The 15,805-nt window shown below is 34.7% G+C and overlaps 4 protein-coding genes across 6 annotated transcripts; 3 read left to right on the top strand and 1 right to left on the bottom strand.

Annotated features, from left to right (window-relative positions):
- Positions 1-890: 890 nt before the first annotated feature.
- Positions 891-2,642, bottom strand: LOC123216649 ((+)-neomenthol dehydrogenase). Its single transcript, XM_044637144.1, has 4 exons — positions 2,460-2,642; positions 2,100-2,358; positions 1,829-2,023; positions 891-1,412 (listed from the first exon to the last, which is right to left on the bottom strand). Exons 1-4 carry the CDS (start codon positions 2,561-2,563, stop codon positions 1,020-1,022), a joined length of 951 nt encoding a protein of 316 aa, XP_044493079.1. The 5' UTR covers positions 2,564-2,642; the 3' UTR covers positions 891-1,019.
- Positions 2,643-4,628: 1,986 nt separating this feature from the next.
- LOC123216646 lies at positions 4,629-7,524 on the top strand. Of its 2 annotated transcripts, none has more exons than XM_044637139.1 (5): positions 4,629-4,706; positions 5,657-6,495; positions 6,588-6,746; positions 6,823-7,080; positions 7,197-7,524. In XM_044637139.1, exons 2-5 carry the CDS (start codon positions 5,659-5,661, stop codon positions 7,329-7,331), a joined length of 1,389 nt encoding a protein of 462 aa, XP_044493074.1. In that variant the 5' UTR covers positions 4,629-4,706; positions 5,657-5,658; the 3' UTR covers positions 7,332-7,524. The 2 variants fall into 2 exon arrangements, with proteins under 2 accessions (XP_044493074.1, XP_044493075.1); XM_044637140.1 differs by having other exon boundaries at positions 7,185-7,524.
- Positions 7,525-9,384: 1,860 nt separating this feature from the next.
- Positions 9,385-12,707, top strand: LOC123216647. The gene is made up of 4 exons (XM_044637141.1): positions 9,385-9,538; positions 10,157-10,999; positions 11,632-11,790; positions 11,917-12,707. The coding sequence occupies exons 2-4, from the start codon at positions 10,163-10,165 to the stop codon at positions 12,160-12,162; spliced, it is 1,242 nt and encodes a 413-aa protein (XP_044493076.1). The 5' UTR covers positions 9,385-9,538; positions 10,157-10,162; the 3' UTR covers positions 12,163-12,707.
- Positions 12,708-13,140: 433 nt separating this feature from the next.
- LOC123216648 lies at positions 13,141-15,241 on the top strand. Of its 2 annotated transcripts, XM_044637143.1 has the most exons (4): positions 13,141-14,253; positions 14,343-14,497; positions 14,574-14,831; positions 14,947-15,241. In XM_044637143.1, exons 1-4 carry the CDS (start codon positions 13,410-13,412, stop codon positions 15,088-15,090), a joined length of 1,401 nt encoding a protein of 466 aa, XP_044493078.1. In that variant the 5' UTR covers positions 13,141-13,409; the 3' UTR covers positions 15,091-15,241. The 2 variants fall into 2 exon arrangements, with proteins under 2 accessions (XP_044493078.1, XP_044493077.1); XM_044637142.1 differs by lacking the exon at positions 14,343-14,497 and having other exon boundaries at positions 13,144-14,246.
- Positions 15,242-15,805: the final 564 nt, after the last annotated feature.

Here is a 15,805-nt window from a genome sequence, read left to right as displayed (position 1 = left end):
ATTTATTTCAAATATAAATTATGATAAAAAATTGGTTAGATTTATAAATTATAATTTATGAAAAATTGGTTAAAATAGAATTATTTTAGTTTTTCAGAAACAGTGAGCCAGTAAATGTGTAGGTGTCGCATCTAATGGTGGGCATACAAATAATTTTGACCAGATGTTTTTTTCTTGACTCCGATCATATAACCAATAAAAAATAGGTTAAAATTATTTAATCTAATTAAATATATTATTTTAATTAATTTTCTTTTATTAAATACCCCTCTTCATATTAATAATATTGTGATTTTGTTTATAAATTCCAAAATGACTAAATGATTTATCCGTCTTAACTTTCATGAATCAATATTTCTCAATTTTTAAATTTTAAAAACTTTATTTTTTTTATTTGTTATTTATAACAACTGAATCAGATATAAAAAATTTATATCGTAAATATATTATTATTATATAGTATTATTGAATAATTTTAAAAAAATAATAATAATAAATAATTTTAATAATTACACTATTATAAAATTATGAGGTGATTTACCAAAATGGTCACCAAAAACACATCTATATTAAGGCCTTAACAACAAAAAGACGGAGCCGCAGGTAAGTTTTCTTTAAGGAAAAAAAAAAACTTGGGAAAAAGGTTATTTAAAAAATGATAGCTTAGAAAAGTCTCGAAGCGAGATGAAGAAGAAGATAAAATCGCCTTGCGGTTGTGTGGAGCGGACGAACCGAGGATTCTTTGGGCGTTCATGGCTGCTCTTTTCAAGTTGGTCGTGTGGTTGATGAAAACGATTTTAAGAAACGAAAAGAAAGTATACTGAACAGCCTTACACTTACACAGTTAAGCGTGTAGAGTTATATAACCGACTAAAAAATTATAAAAAAATTGTTCATCAGAAAATCCATGAAACAATAACATCGTTACATGAGCCTCAGCGGAAAAAAAAAATTTCCCTAACAATTTACATTTCGTTTTCTTTTTACGGACTACTACTAATTGTCTTCGGCTAATTGCCTCAGAAGCTTATCTCACGTCTCTCGGCAAAGAACTTTCCCGTTATTGGCTCATGAAGCAGTGCAAGCCAGACGCCAGTGTCGGCGCCATTCTCAACGGAAACATTACCAGTCCACCCTGACAGAGCAGTCTTCACCCAACCTGGGCAGAAGCAATTGACATAAATCTTCTGGCCTTCTGGGCCGTCAGAGAGTATCTTTGCCATCAGCCTGGTATAAGCATTAACCGCAAGTTTTGACAGTGTGTAGTCAGTTATTGTCTGAGGCCACCCACCCGATTTCCATGTGCCCTCTTCAACTTCTTTTAGGAAAGTTTCAACGGTGTTATCAATGAGCTCCTCAGTAAGTGTATCCAAATCGCCCAACTGCTGTCTCAATGTTGGGTTCTCGAGTCTCTGTCAGTTTCAATATGATAGCAAAGTATTACAAACTGAGATCTTGCGTATAACATAAACATACATCTATAGACCATAAAAGTATAATTTAAGAAAATGTTACTAATGTATAGAAGAATAATTAAAACCAAGAAGGGCGGAGGTTTTGTTAATTAAAAATAGCAGCAAAAGGATTGCAAGTCTTCTGCAAATTTACCCTTCCCATACAGAAAGTTTAGTTTCAAGCCAAGTCGAAGTGATAGCAAATTAAACATCTATGCTGCTTTTTACTCCTTTACTCCTGAGATATTTCCCTTGAGACAAACCGTTGATTATCTTTGACAAGAAAGGCAGGTAGAGATAGATTCGAAAGAAGTATAAAAAGAGTTGCAGAAACATATTCCCAAAAGATGGAAGAGAAAGCGAGACTAACTTACATTGCGTCGGCCATTTAGTTTACCGAGTCGAGAGCTCACACTAACAATACGAGCACCAGCAGAAGAAGGTCTCATTAAAGGAATCATTGCCTTAATCATATTTTTAGTGCCATAATAGTTGGTAGCCATGACTTGCTTCGCAAACTCAACTGAATTATCAGAACCCATGTTATAATTAACCCCTGCATTATTAACCTGCAAAATACAAATTTGCATAAAACAACGCATAATGAATCATGAACCAAATGTCAGAACGATGCAAATAGGTTACCAGAATATCTATGCCACCATATTTTTCCCGAATCCACTCGCAAAACTCTTCGATTGATGATTGTTCTACGATATCGAGTTGATGAACATCTACATTGAAACCACCTTCTTGCAAGACTTTGGCTGCTTCAAGCCCAACATTTGTGTCTCTCGATGTAAGTATAACCGTTAATCCTTGCCCTGCAAGTTGTCTGACGATCTCGAATCCAATTCCTCTGTTAGCACCTGTCACCACAGCTACAGTTTCCGAGGACCACCACCTATAATGAATAAACCCATTAAAAAATAAACAAGTTTGAAGAAATCCACATCAAAATTAGAAGTAAACAGAAAATAAAAACAAAGAGAAAAAAAATGGGACCTCTGGTGATCGGAGTAGGGAATGGTGCGAAGGAGGGAGACCTCTTGACGTCTCTTTTCTCTTCTCTCTTTGGCCTTTGCTTTGCCCTTTGCTTTGTCTGTCATTTCTTTCGGGCTTGGACTACTCAGAAAGAAAGGGGAAAAACAATGAGATAGGTGATCTCGCCCACGTTCTCTTTTGTGTTTTTTAATTGAATGAAGCAGATTGTTATTGTGGTTCAATGAGCAGGCACTGCCACGTTGTAGGTCAAATGCTTCTAACCTCTAATTTAGGTCAAGATTTTCCAATTTTCCGGCCACTTTCTTAGCCTTTTGAAAGTGGGGATGTGGTTGCTAATTATTCTCTCATCTCCATACACCAATAACAAATTAAGGCTGAATATGATACAATAATTGGAGTAATCAAATATTTAATTTGTGTAATCTTCCAATAAATATGTGTAAACAAGTGTTGTGATCGAAGTAATTATTTATTTTAAGTCACCTCATTCCTCATAAGAACGTGTGGGGAAAAATGATAATGAAATATTGAAATATTAATTTGGAAAAAACAAAGGAACCGTGTATAAACAACTTGTTAACTAACTTGTTTGGGTTAAGAATATTCTATAATTACCAAATGATTGTTTCCCACCAATGGTTTGGTGCAAACTCACTTTTCACTTGTCAACTATAAAAAAATCTAAATACACATCTGTCTATTAAATTTTACTGTTACTGTTAAAAGTAAAATTGTTATTTAATAAAAATATTTAAAAAAATTAAAAATTTATTATATTTCTCTCTTAAGTTTAAAAATCTAACAAATACCTCCATCGAAGTTTGAAAATGAACATTCATTCCTAAGGTTTTTCCAACCACTGGTGCTGACGAGGACTACATTCTTTTTCCCTCCAGTTCTATTCCCAACCATCATCAATTTAAGAAAGTGGCTGATGAAGGCATGTCTTTGTCTCCAAATGAAGATGCAATTTGTCTTTGTTAGAGATGAAGATGATGCAATGTCGTTATTTGAGAGACAAAGACGAATTGCATCTTCGTATGGAGATGAATGATTTGTCTTCATTGGTCGATAATGATAAAAAATAAGTGTAACTAAGAGAAAAGTCAGGAGGGAGGGAGAATGCCATTGCCTCTTGACATTGGCAACATGGTGGAAAAATCCTATGGGGGAAATGTAAGTTTTTCAAACTTTAGGTGAAAGGAATTTGTTAGTTTTTAAACTTGGAAGATGAAAATATAATAAATTTTTAATTTTTTTCAATACTTTTGTTAAATGACAATTTTACTAATGAAATTTAACAGACGAATATGTATTTAAATTTTTAATAGTTAGTAAATAAAAAATTAGGTTTACATCAAACCTTCAGGGGAAAATACTTATTTAGCCTTCTATAATATCTTAAAAGTTTTTTGATATATTCTTGTAAATACTTTTTGGATCCAAGTTTCCTATCATGTATCGAACATAATGAATTTAGAATTCATTAAAAGTTTATTGAATTTTCTTAAAAGTTTTAATCTTCTTGAATTCATTAAATTGCAATAAAGTTCTAAATTGTTTTTATCTAAGTATTCACAAATTAAATGAGTCATTCAAAATTAAAATCTCAAAAATGTTATAAATAATGACTAATGTATACCTAAAGAGTCGAGTATATGTATCTTTATATTATACCCTCATAGATTGGTTAAATTATGAGGTTTGGGATTTAGTAATTGAGTCATGTATACCGGGAGAAACGGGTATGGGCATGTACATTTTCCACCCTCATAAATTCACCCATTTCAACTTGTATCCGTTTGGATCCCAGATCACACATGACCAAATTGGCTCATGTGTTAGGGTTACTTATCTTAATGAAACCTCTAAAGAATTAGTTATTGTCCATACAAACCCCATATTTTTTATTAATACCCGTATTAATTGTCATTAATGTGAAAGCCGCCAATTACTATAAACTTTTAACTTTACGTTAATCATTTTTCAATTGAAAATTTGGAAAACCTTGTGCCATTGAAAACTGCTCCATCTAGAAGAAGTTAAAAGCTTCTCGTGAACGTCATGGCGTATGTAATGCAGAAATTTTATCCTTTATTTCACAATCATTTGACGCTGCAATTTGTGTATATATATATATATATTCACAAATATTTAACAAAACTTAAACGTGTTCCTCCTTTCTTCTAATCCAAGGAGTGAAGTGAACTTTGATTAGTTGCTCTTCTTCTTCATCGTCCAATCAGGGTACGTTCTTTCTTCTCATTTACTATCTTTCGTCAAGTATATCTTCTGCTATCTTAATCTTCGTGTGGCATAATGGTTATGTTACTGCATCTCTATCTGTTTGCAAAAGGCTTTCATAACAATTCATAGCTTCAGTTTTTATCTCAGCTGAAAGTCTTTCAAACTTGCACTTGCTTAAAGATAAATGAAGTCTAGAAACCTGGAATTCTTACAGACATTTTTGGGTTCAGGAAGAAATTACAGTCGCAACCTAGGGGTAAAAATGATCTGTCCTTATCAAAAATTGAGTTTGGATATGTTAAAACCAACTTTGATACTTCGTTGAAGCAGCCGGCTTCACTATTGAGTCCCAGTAAGACGCTGCTTTTGTCATTTTTTTGTTTCCGTTGTAAGAAAAATGGTAATTTTATTGAATTTTTGGATGTGAAGAAGTTAAAAGGTGAAAAAGTGTTGAAGGCTATCGAATTAAAATGTTAAAAGATTTGGATTTACAGTGAAATTCAATTTGAGATGTGTTGTCCCCTTAGAATATTATAGAAAACCAGCTCCTCCTCTCACTTCACACAACACAAGAATTTGAACTCTCTTTTTCTCCTCGTTTAGAGTTTCTCTTAGATTTAAGTGATTTTTAAGTTGTGTCTCGGTAGAACTTATGTATGATTTAATTTATTAAAATAAGAAATTGTTGTTTTTCTTATTACGCCTCTATCGTTGTATCTTGATAAACAAAAGTTATTTAAATTCTTGTGCATTCGAGTGAAAGAAACGAATTTATTTTAAGAAACTTGTGTGTTACACAGTCTTTGGCATCCAACATAAATTTTTATAAATTTTCATTTTTAGTTTTACCTCAAGTTCCAACTCCTTTCCCTTGGACTGCGTTTTGGACTCTACACTTTGAAAATTTTCTGGCTTAATTAGCTAAAGATAGTGTACTTAACACTTGACAGGAATGGGAAATTGTTCTCAACCATGGTTGATTTTACTAGTCAACCTTTTGATGGGATTGAGCATACAATACTCACAAGCTTTTTCCTGTCAGAAAATGATCAAATCCGCAGTTTTTCTTTCACCAAAATTTGTGTTAGGACCGGGATCTGTTGAGAACAAATTTTATTACAACATCGATTTTCCAAGAGGCCATGTAGCTCTCAAGAGTTTCCATGCAGAAGTAATTGATGAGACAGGGAACCCCGTTCCTCTTCACGAAACTTATCTCCATCATTGGGTTGTTGATAGATACTATGGACGTGTAGACTACCATGGTAACAGTGATGTTCGTGAACCGGATTATAAGCCTGTAAGAAATGATGGCATATGCCAGAGAGACGTTCTGGGGCAGTATTTTGGCCTTGGATCTGAAACACGAGGAACAGAAACATATATTCCAGATCCTTATGGAATAGAAATAGGAAATCCTGCTGAAATTCCTGAAGGATATGAGGATAGATGGATGCTTAATGTTCACGCAATTGACACAAGAGGAGTGGAGGATAAATTGGGATGCACAGAATGCAGGTGTGATCTGTATAATATTACGGTGGATGAGTATGGCCAAACTTTGAGCCCAGATTATGCCGGAGGTTTGCGATGCTGTTATGATCATACACAGTGCCGGTTGAGACATGGCTTTGAAGGTGCCAGCAGAAGCCTGTACTTGAAATATACTGTGAAATGGGTTGATTGGGATAGCTCTATTGTGCCCGTTAAAATCTATATATTTGATGTCACTGATACATGGAAAAATTCTGATGATTCAACGGGACTCAGCACAGAGCATGAGTGCCAGGTAAATGGTTTTGGGTTATTTTTGGACATTCTTAGAATTGATCTTGGCTTTGAAACATTATTCCTGTTTTCAACTGCTGGTCGATGATGCAGGTAGAATATGAAGTGGAGCCCTGTAGTGCCACCAATTTGGCTAATGATGAGTGCATTCACACCAAAAGAATCAGCGTCATCATGACCACTGGTGGCAATCTCATCTATGGCGTTGCCCACCAGCACTCAGGGGGCATAGGCTCTGCTTTATACAGAGAGGTTATATCAAAATCTATATTTTTCATTATTACTGCAGGCTTTCTGGTTTCCTTGATTAAATATCATGGTTCTTCAGGATGGAAAGGATATATGTGCTTCAATTCCAGCTTACGGAAATGGGACAGAAGCAGGAAATGAGGCTGCTTACATTGTAGGAATGTCCACTTGTTATCCTCAACCAGGCTCTGTCAAAATAGCAGACGGGGAGACTCTGATTCTGGAATCTAACTACAGCAGCACCCAACATCACACAGGAGTGATGGGGCTTTTCTACATTTTGGTGGCTGAGCAGGTGGCGAAGCCCATACCTCATACCTTAAGTCTTCCAATTCAGGTAAGTCTTTTAACTTTCTGACTCATGAAAATACATGTAAACTTGCCCATGATTGATTGGTTCATGCTCATCTGGATGCCAATTGCCTTCTTGATTGTAACAAGGTCTGAATGCGGATGTTAAACAACATGAACGGTGCTGGATATGTTTGGACAGCAGTTGTTTTGGTTGGAGTTTTGACTCTAGTTCTTGCAGTATGGTATCGACGTAGAAACAAGAGCAATGTCGAATATCAACCACTTATGATTTGAAGTTGTTTCTAGTTCATAGTATAAATATATGTAGAAATAATTCAGTTTCTTTTTGCTTGGCTTGGCTTGGCTTAGCGACGTACACTAGTAGGTATTTATATCAGATACCTAATGTACCCAGCTACGATAAGTAATTTTATGTTGTAATTGGCTTTATTTGCAAATTTCATGTCCTATGAATCATTATAAAATACTTATTACAAGTTTTAAAAAATCAGAAAAACAAAAGTTCTAATAGAATACTTCTTGATATGGTATTATTTGATTAAAAAAAAGTTAAAAGACTTATTCCTATAAGGTATAGTGAAATTTCAAAGTCTTACCTTTCAATTTTTAAAAATTCAAATATTCACTCATAATCAAATTTCTATTAAAAATCTCAGTTAAGGTTAGGGATAAAACTATTATTTATTAAAAAAATTAAAGTTTTATCACATTTTTCTTCCTCATATTTAAAAACTTACATTTTCGTCTAACTTAAAGTTTAAAAAGTGACAAAAACCCCTCTGGGTTTGTCACGTCGATTTCTCCTTCTCCAATTAGAGAGACAAGGGAGAGAGACCAAAGGGAGAGATAAAGGGGGAGGGAGAACGATTGACAATCAGAGAAGGAGAAATCGGCTCCAAAGGAAGAGAAATAAACCTTAGGGGGGTTTTGTCACTTTTCAAACTTTGGGTTAAGGAAAAATGAAAGTTTTTAAATATAAGGGAGGGAAATATAATAAAATTTTAATTTTTTCAGTAAATGATAGTTTTATTCTTAACTCTAACTGAAATTTTTAACAAAATTTGGTTATAAGTGAGTATTTGAGTTTTTAAAAATTGAAAAATAGGAATTTGATATTTCACTATACCTTGGATAGGAATAAATCTTTTGCCCTTAAAAAAATTATACTTAAGTACAACTATGTGATTCTATAAAAAAAAATATATATTTTTTTTTTAAGCGGTAAAATTAAGCTTATTTGAAGGGGACATTATGTTTTAAACTATAAGTAGACATACTTATGGGTCAAATTTAATATGGTTAATCGCATTCATGAACTATATTTTTGTGAGGTTTTAATATATTGTCTGTGTGTTCTAGTAGATCGATTCACTATATTATACATATTTATAAGACTGACACAGTCTGCGAGTTTAATGCGACCAACAAAATTCTTCTTTAAGAGTAGATCATGTCTATGTATCACTTATATTTGTTTGGTTAATATGATCTTGACACAATTTATATTATTTTATTATTCATTAATAAAGATAATTAAAAAAACTCAAATATACAGTTAAATACTGGGATTCAAAGAAATTTTTTGTTTTATTTTATGCTTTTTTGAGTGAGAATTCGATAATGAGCTTATTGAAAGTGAGAGTTATACAATGAGGAAGAAGTATTAAAGTTTTCATAAGAATTGAGATGAGGACGGGCTGATTATTATTTGAGATGTCTTAATCCAAAAGTCTCAACAAAAATAATAGCATAGACCCTCTCAAATCATTTAATTTAATATATGTAATTAATTTTGAGAATTTAATTATATATTCAAATAATATATTATATAATTGATTAATTTTAAATTTAATTATATAATAATACTTTATTTAAATTTAAAATACAAAGGAATTTACAAAATTTTATTATTTTTAAATTGAATAATGTTATAAATATATATTTTTATATAATTTAAATATATAATTATTTATAATTATATAATTAAATATTATTTTATTTTTAATTTAAAATTATTTAACCATATCCATAATGATAAATAGTACTGGGATTAAATTTGGCTGTTTGTTACGCAAAATTTCCTCACGTTAATACAAAAAAAGAATAATAATCCCAGAATGATTGACTGCCGAAAGGGACAGATATATACTGACAAAGTAATGACTATAAAGTTTGGATCGATATTCGTGATTTGTTATTGTCCTGTTGACTTTAAGTCTTCTTTGTCCAATTTTATCTTGGAAAGAAAGTCTGAAGGCAGAACGTCATTGCTTACGCCCTGCGCGAAATGGCGCTAAAATTTGACATTTTCTGTCGGCACTTCCTCGGGGAAGACGTGGCTGACTTGCATACCTCGATATAATCTCTATATCAGTTATCGCTGATGGCATAGACAGTAGCATCAATCAAAGGCTTTATGCTTCAAATTTCAACTCAAAAGACTGGATTGTTAACGGGGGCCGTTCCTCGTCTCTCCCCGGGTACGTTTATTTTTCACAGGATACGTTTTTTTCCATCTAAAGTTCATACTCGCATTGTTTAGACTGAAAAATACTATCGTTTTCACATATTTGATTGATTTATAAACAACTATCATAAGATCACACGTTTTCAACTTTTTGGTTTAAGAAGCTTTAATTTCTTATTTGTTTGTGCATAATGACCCAGTCCCATGTAATGATAGTTTCCACTTATTGTTTTCTTTATCAATCAATGAAGTACTAAAAACCATCTGTTCATTATTGCTTCTTTTGTAGTATTCTGTTCAGGCAATCTTTATGTGGAAACGTCTATTACAGAATTAAAGATGGGGTTTCTGTTAAAGAGAGCTGGAGTTCTTACTGAAATATTGGGTCTTTTGAATTGACATATTTTCCTGTCCATTGCGAATATTTGAAATGGCAAATAGTTGTGATTACCTGTTCAATTACGGGGAATTTATTTATTGTTTTAAATCCCTTTTTATGGATTGATAAAGTAATAGAATGATCTTCATGTTGATTGTGCTCAGTCATTCATATTTTTGGATTTCAAACTCTATGACTGTGTTTCTTTGAGTCTGCAGCAGAGACTAACTGTTAATAATGAATTTCACACAGGTAACGATGAGGACTTTTTACAAAGGATGGTGGATTTCAGCAGCCATTCTTTTGCTGGCAATGAGCTTATCATATTCACAGGGGTTTTTGAATGAAAATCAGATCAAAACTGCAGTTTTCCTATCGCCAAAGTTTGTGCTGGGACCTGGATCTGTTGAGAATAGATATCACTACAATATTGACTTTCCCAGGGGTCATATCGCTCTCAAGAGTTTCAATGCAGAAGTAATTGACGAGGCAGGGAATCCTGTTCCCCTTCATGAAACTTATCTCCACCATTGGGTTGTTGCAAGATACTATGGACGTGTAGGATACAATGACAGCAGGGAGCCTAGTGAATCAGATTACTTTATTGTGAGAAATGATGGCATATGCCAGAAAGGCGTTCTTGGGCAGTATTTTGGCCTTGGATCTGAAACAAGAGGAACAGCAACACACATCCCAGACCCTTATGGAATAGAAATTGGTAATCCTGCGGATATTCCTGAGGGCTATGAGGAGAGATGGCTGCTTAATGTCCATGCAATTGATACACGAGGTGTGGAAGATAAATTGGGTTGCACTGAATGCAGGTGTGATCTTTATAATATTACTGTGGATGAATATGGCCGACCTTTGAGGCCAGATTATGCTGGAGGCTTGCGATGTTGTTATGATCAGGCTCAATGCAGAGTGAGACCAGGCTTTGAAGGTGCCACAAGGAGCCTCTACCTGAGATATACCGTGAAGTGGGTTGAATGGGATAGTTCCTTGGTGCCTGTTAAAATCTATATATTTGATATCACTGATAAGTGGAAAAGGTTTAATGATTCAACTGGACTCAGCACTGAGCATGATTGCCGGGTGAGTGAATTCTTTTTACTCAAATCTCATACTAGAGAAAGAATGAAATTCTTTTGATTAATTTTGGACATTTCATGGAATTGAATTTGACTTTGCTTATCTTTAGCAGCTATTGCTCCATGATATATGTTGGAATCTTGAAAATATTATTAGCCAAATAAAACTGAGGTGTTTTTTTCCTTTCCAGGGCCTTTAATGCTCTTGTTTTATTGCATTAATGTTAAAATATGTACTTGATTTGTAAAGCCTCTTGACGTTGTTCACACCAAGGTTTTGGGATGAGGGATGTGGTTTACATTACCTGCTCATTGATGCATTTGTGAGGATGTTCACGCTAAGTTTAGGGAGTGGGGGTGGAGGCAGAAGGATGGGAAGGCAAATGAACCCCAACAACACTGTTGGATTATACCTTACTGGAGTGACTTTCATTAGAGATAAACTTTTTAATTATTGTAGAAACATTTTCACATTCACAGAATGCATTCATTATTGATTAACCTGTCTAATAGCTTGGAAATGAATCCACCCTTCATATATGAGACCTGACAATGAATGCCTTGGAGTTCTTTACTGGTGTTTTTGTTAGTTCAGTTTCTTTACAAATCTTGAAACTAATGGGAATATATGTGCAGGTTGAATATGACATTGAGCCTTGTAGTGCCACCGATGTGGCTGATCATGAGTGCATTAACACTAAAAGAATAAGCCTCACCATGCCGACTGGTGGTTATGTCATTTATGGTGTTGCCCACCAGCACTCAGGGGGAATAGGATCTGCTCTATCCCGAGAGGTGATTTTGTTCATTTTTTTTTTATCTTGTTTGAATTTCTCTCTCTTTTATCCATTGGTATGTATGGCATGTGGCAGTTTGATAGGTAATGCTTCCTTGCATGATATTGTTGTGTGGAAAATACAGGATGGAAAGGCTATATGCTCTTCAATTCCAGCTTACGGAGATGGGATCGAAGCCGGAAATGAGGCTGGTTACATTGTAGGAATGTCCACCTGTTATCCTCAACCTGGATCTGTCAAGATAGCAGATGGGGAGACATTGATTTTAGAATCCAACTACAGCAGCACCCGAGGACACACAGGAGTCATGGGGCTATTCTATATTTTGGTTGCTGACCAAGTGCCAGAGCCTGAGCATCTCCTACATTGAAACTCCTTCTTGCAAGACTTTGGCTGCTTCAAGCCCAACATTTGTGTCTCTCGATGTAAGTATAACCGTTAATCCTTGCCCTGCAAGTTGTCTGACGATCTCGAATCCAATTCCTCTGTTGGCATCTGTCACCACAGCTACAGTTTCCGAGGACCACCACCTATAATGAATAAACCCATTAAAAAATAAACAAGTTTGAAGAAATCCACATCAAAATTAGAAGGAAACAGAATATAAAACAAAGAGAATAAAAATGGGACCTCTGGTGATCGGAGTAGGGAATGGTACGGAGGAGGGAGACCTCTTGACGTCTCTTTTCTCTTCTCTCTTTGGCCTTTGCTTTTCTGTCATTTCTTTCTGGTTTGGACTATTCAGAAAGAAAGGGGAAAAACAATGAGATAGGTGATCTCGCCCACGTTCTCTTTTGTGTTTTTTAACTGAATGAAGCAGATTGTTATTGTGGTGCAATGAGCAGGCACTGCCACGATGTAGGTCAAATGCTTGTAACCTCTAATTTAGGTCAAGATTTTCCAATTTTCCGGCCACTTTCTTAGCCTTTTGAAAGTGGGGATGTGGTTGCTAATTATTCTCTCATCGCCATAGACCAATCACAAATTAAGGCTGAATATGACACAATAATTGGAGTAATCAAATATTTAATTTGTGTAATCTTCCAATAAATATGTGTAAACAAGTGTTGTGATTGAAGTAATTATTTATTTTTAGTCACCTCATTTCTCATAAGAACGTGTGGGGAAAAATGATAATGAAATATTAAAATACTAATTTGAAAAAAACAAAGGAACCATGCATAAACAACTTATTAAGTAACTTGTTTGGGTTAAGAATATTCTATAATGGCCAAATGATTATTTCCCACCAAAGGTTTGGCGCAAACTCACTTTTTACTTGTTAACTATTAAAAATTTAAATACACATCTGTCTATTAAATTTTACTGTTATTGTTAAAAGTAAAATTATTGTTTTTTTTATTACGTCTATATCATTGTATCTTGATAAACAAAAGTTTTTTAAATTTTTGTGCAGTCGAGTGAAAGAAACGAATTTATTTTAAGAAACTTGTGTGTTACAGAGTCTTTCGCATCCAACATAAATTTTTATAAATTTTCATTTTTAGTTTTACCTCAAGTTCAAACTCCTTTCCCTTGGACTGCGTTTTGGACTCTACACTTCGAAAATTTTCTGGCTTAATTAGCTAAAGATAGTGTACTTAACACTTGACAGGAATGGGAAATTGTTCTCAACCATGGTTGATTTTACTAGTCAACCTTTTCATGGGATTGAGCATACAATACTCACAAGCTTTTTCCTGTCAGAAAATGATCAAATCCGCAGTTTTTCTTTCACCAAAATTTGTGTTAGGGCCGGGATCTGTTGAGAACAAATTTTATTACAACATCGATTTTCCAAGAGGCCATAAAGCTCTCAAGAGTTTCCATGCAGAAATAATTGATGAGACAGGGAACCCCGTTCCTCTTCACGAAACTTATCTCCATCATTGGGTTGTTGATAGATACTATGGACGTGTAGACTACCATGGTAACAGTGATGTTCGTGAACCGGATTATAAGCCTGTAAGAAATGATGGCATATGCCAGAGAGACGTTCTGGGGCAGTATTTTGGCCTTGGATCTGAAACACGAGGAACAGAAACATATATTCCAGATCCTTATGGAATAGAAATAGGAAATCCTGCTGAAATTCCTGAAGGATATGAGGATAGATGGATGCTGAATGTTCACGCAATTGACACAAGAGGAGTGGAGGATAAATTGGGATGCACAGAATGCAGGTGTGATCTGTATAATATTACGGTGGATGAGTATGGCCAAACTTTGAGCCCAGATTATGCCGGAGGTTTGCGATGCTGTTATGATCATACACAGTGCCGGTTGAGACATGGCTTTGAAGGTGCCAGCAGAAGCCTGTACTTGAAATATACTGTGAAATGGGTTGATTGGGATAGCTCTATTGTGCCCGTTAAAATCTATATATTTGATGTCACTGATACTTGGAAAAAGTTTGATGATTCAACGGGACTCAGCACAGAGCATGATTGCCAGGTAAATGGTTTTGGGTTATTTTTGGACATTCTTTGAATTGATCTTGGCTTTGAAACATTATTCCTGTTTTCAACTGCCGGTCGATGATGCCGGTAGAATATGAAGTGGAGCCCTGTAGTGCCACCAATTTGGCTAATGATGAGTGCATTCACACCAAAAGAATCAGCGTCACCATGACCACTGGTGGCAATCTCATCTATGGCGTTGCCCACCAGCACTCAGGGGGCATAGGCTCTGCTTTATACAGAGAGGTTATATCAAAATCTATATTTTTCATTATTACTGCAGGCTTTCTGGTTTCCTTGATTAAATATCATGGTTCTTCAGGATGGAAAGGCTATATGTGCTTCAATTCCAGCTTACGGAAATGGGACAGAAGCAGGAAATGAGGCTGCTTACATTGTAGGAATGTCCACTTGTTATCCTCAACCAGGCTCTGTCAAAATAGCAGACGGGGAGACTCTGATTCTGGAATCTAACTACAGCAGCACCCAACATCACACAGGAGTGATGGGGCTTTTCTACATTTTGGTGGCTGAGCAGGTGGCGAAGCCCATACCTCATACCTCAAGTCTTCCAATTCAAGTAAGTCTTTAACTTTCTGACTCATGATAATACATGTAAACTTGCCCATGATTGATTGGTTCATGCTCATCTGGATGCCAATTGCCTTCTTGATTGTAACAAGGTCTGAATGCAGATGTTAAACAACATGAACGGTGCTGGATATGTTTGGACAGCAGTTGTTTGGGTTGGAGTTTTGGCTGTATTTCTTGCAGTATGGAATCGACGTAGAAACAAGAGCAATGTCGAATATCAACCACTTATGATTTGTTGTTTCTAGTTCATAGTATAAATATATGTAGAAATAATTCAGTTTCTTTTTGCTTGGCTTGGCTTGGCTTAGCGACGTACACTAGTATGTATTTATATCAGATACCTAATGTACACAGCTACGACAAGTAATTTTATGTTGTAATTGGCTTTATTGCAAATTTCATGTCCTAAGAATCATTATAAAATACTTATTACAAGTTTTAAAAAATCAGAAAAAAAAAATGTTCTAATAGAATACTTCTTGATATGGTATTATTTGATTAAAAAAAAAGTCAAAAGACTTATTTCTGTATAAGATATAGTGAAATTTTAAACTCTTATCTTTCAATTTTTAAAAATTCAAACATTCACTTATAATCAAATTTTTGATAAAAATCTCAGTTAAGGTTAAAGATAAAACTATTATTTATTAAAAAAATTAAAGTTTTATCACATTTTCCCCTCTCATATTTAAAAACTTATATTTTCCTTTAATCTAAAGTTTGAAAAGTGACAAAAACCCCTATAGGGTTTGTTTCTTTTTCTTTAATGTCAATTTCTCTTTCTCCAGTTGGAGAGACAAGGAGAGAGACTAGAGGGAGAGATTAAGGGAGAGGCAGAACGATCGACAACCAGAGAAGGAGAAATCGGCACCGGAGGAAGAGGAACAAACCTTAGGGGAGTTTTGTCACTCTTAAACTTTGGGTTGGGGAAAATGTAAGTTTTTAAATATGAGAGAGAAA

Source organism: Mangifera indica, chromosome 5 (assembly GCF_011075055.1).
Source record: "Mangifera indica cultivar Alphonso chromosome 5, CATAS_Mindica_2.1, whole genome shotgun sequence".
Classification (NCBI taxonomy): Eukaryota; Viridiplantae; Streptophyta; class Magnoliopsida; order Sapindales; family Anacardiaceae; genus Mangifera; species Mangifera indica.
Note: the sequence above shows the minus strand (reverse complement) of the source record. Positions and strands in the feature narration are given on the sequence as shown.

Bases quoted from the DNA above. Each gene is read 5' to 3' on its own strand.
- LOC123216649 (XM_044637144.1), bottom strand. From the start codon at position 2,563: ATGACAGACAAAGCAAAGGGCAAAGCAAAGGCCAAAGAGAGAAGAGAA. The intron at 2,359-2,459 runs GTCCCATTTTTT...TATTCATTATAG, and splicing joins CCCTACTCCGATCACCAGAG to GTGGTGGTCCTCGGAAACTG. The intron at 1,413-1,828 runs GTAAGTTAGTCT...TGAAACTGACAG, and splicing joins AACTAAATGGCCGACGCAAT to AGACTCGAGAACCCAACATT.
- LOC123216648 (XM_044637143.1), top strand. From the start codon at position 13,410: ATGGGAAATTGTTCTCAACCATGGTTGATTTTACTAGTCAACCTTTTC. The intron at 14,498-14,573 runs GTTATATCAAAA...ATGGTTCTTCAG, and splicing joins GCTCTGCTTTATACAGAGAG to GATGGAAAGGCTATATGTGC. The intron at 14,832-14,946 runs GTAAGTCTTTAA...GTCTGAATGCAG, and splicing joins CCTCAAGTCTTCCAATTCAA to ATGTTAAACAACATGAACGG.
- LOC123216646 (XM_044637139.1), top strand. From the start codon at position 5,659: ATGGGAAATTGTTCTCAACCATGGTTGATTTTACTAGTCAACCTTTTG. The intron at 6,496-6,587 runs GTAAATGGTTTT...TCGATGATGCAG, and splicing joins GCACAGAGCATGAGTGCCAG to GTAGAATATGAAGTGGAGCC. The intron at 7,081-7,196 runs GTAAGTCTTTTA...GTCTGAATGCGG, and splicing joins CCTTAAGTCTTCCAATTCAG to ATGTTAAACAACATGAACGG.
- LOC123216647 (XM_044637141.1), top strand. From the start codon at position 10,163: ATGAGGACTTTTTACAAAGGATGGTGGATTTCAGCAGCCATTCTTTTG. The intron at 11,000-11,631 runs GTGAGTGAATTC...ATATATGTGCAG, and splicing joins GCACTGAGCATGATTGCCGG to GTTGAATATGACATTGAGCC. The intron at 11,791-11,916 runs GTGATTTTGTTC...TGGAAAATACAG, and splicing joins GATCTGCTCTATCCCGAGAG to GATGGAAAGGCTATATGCTC.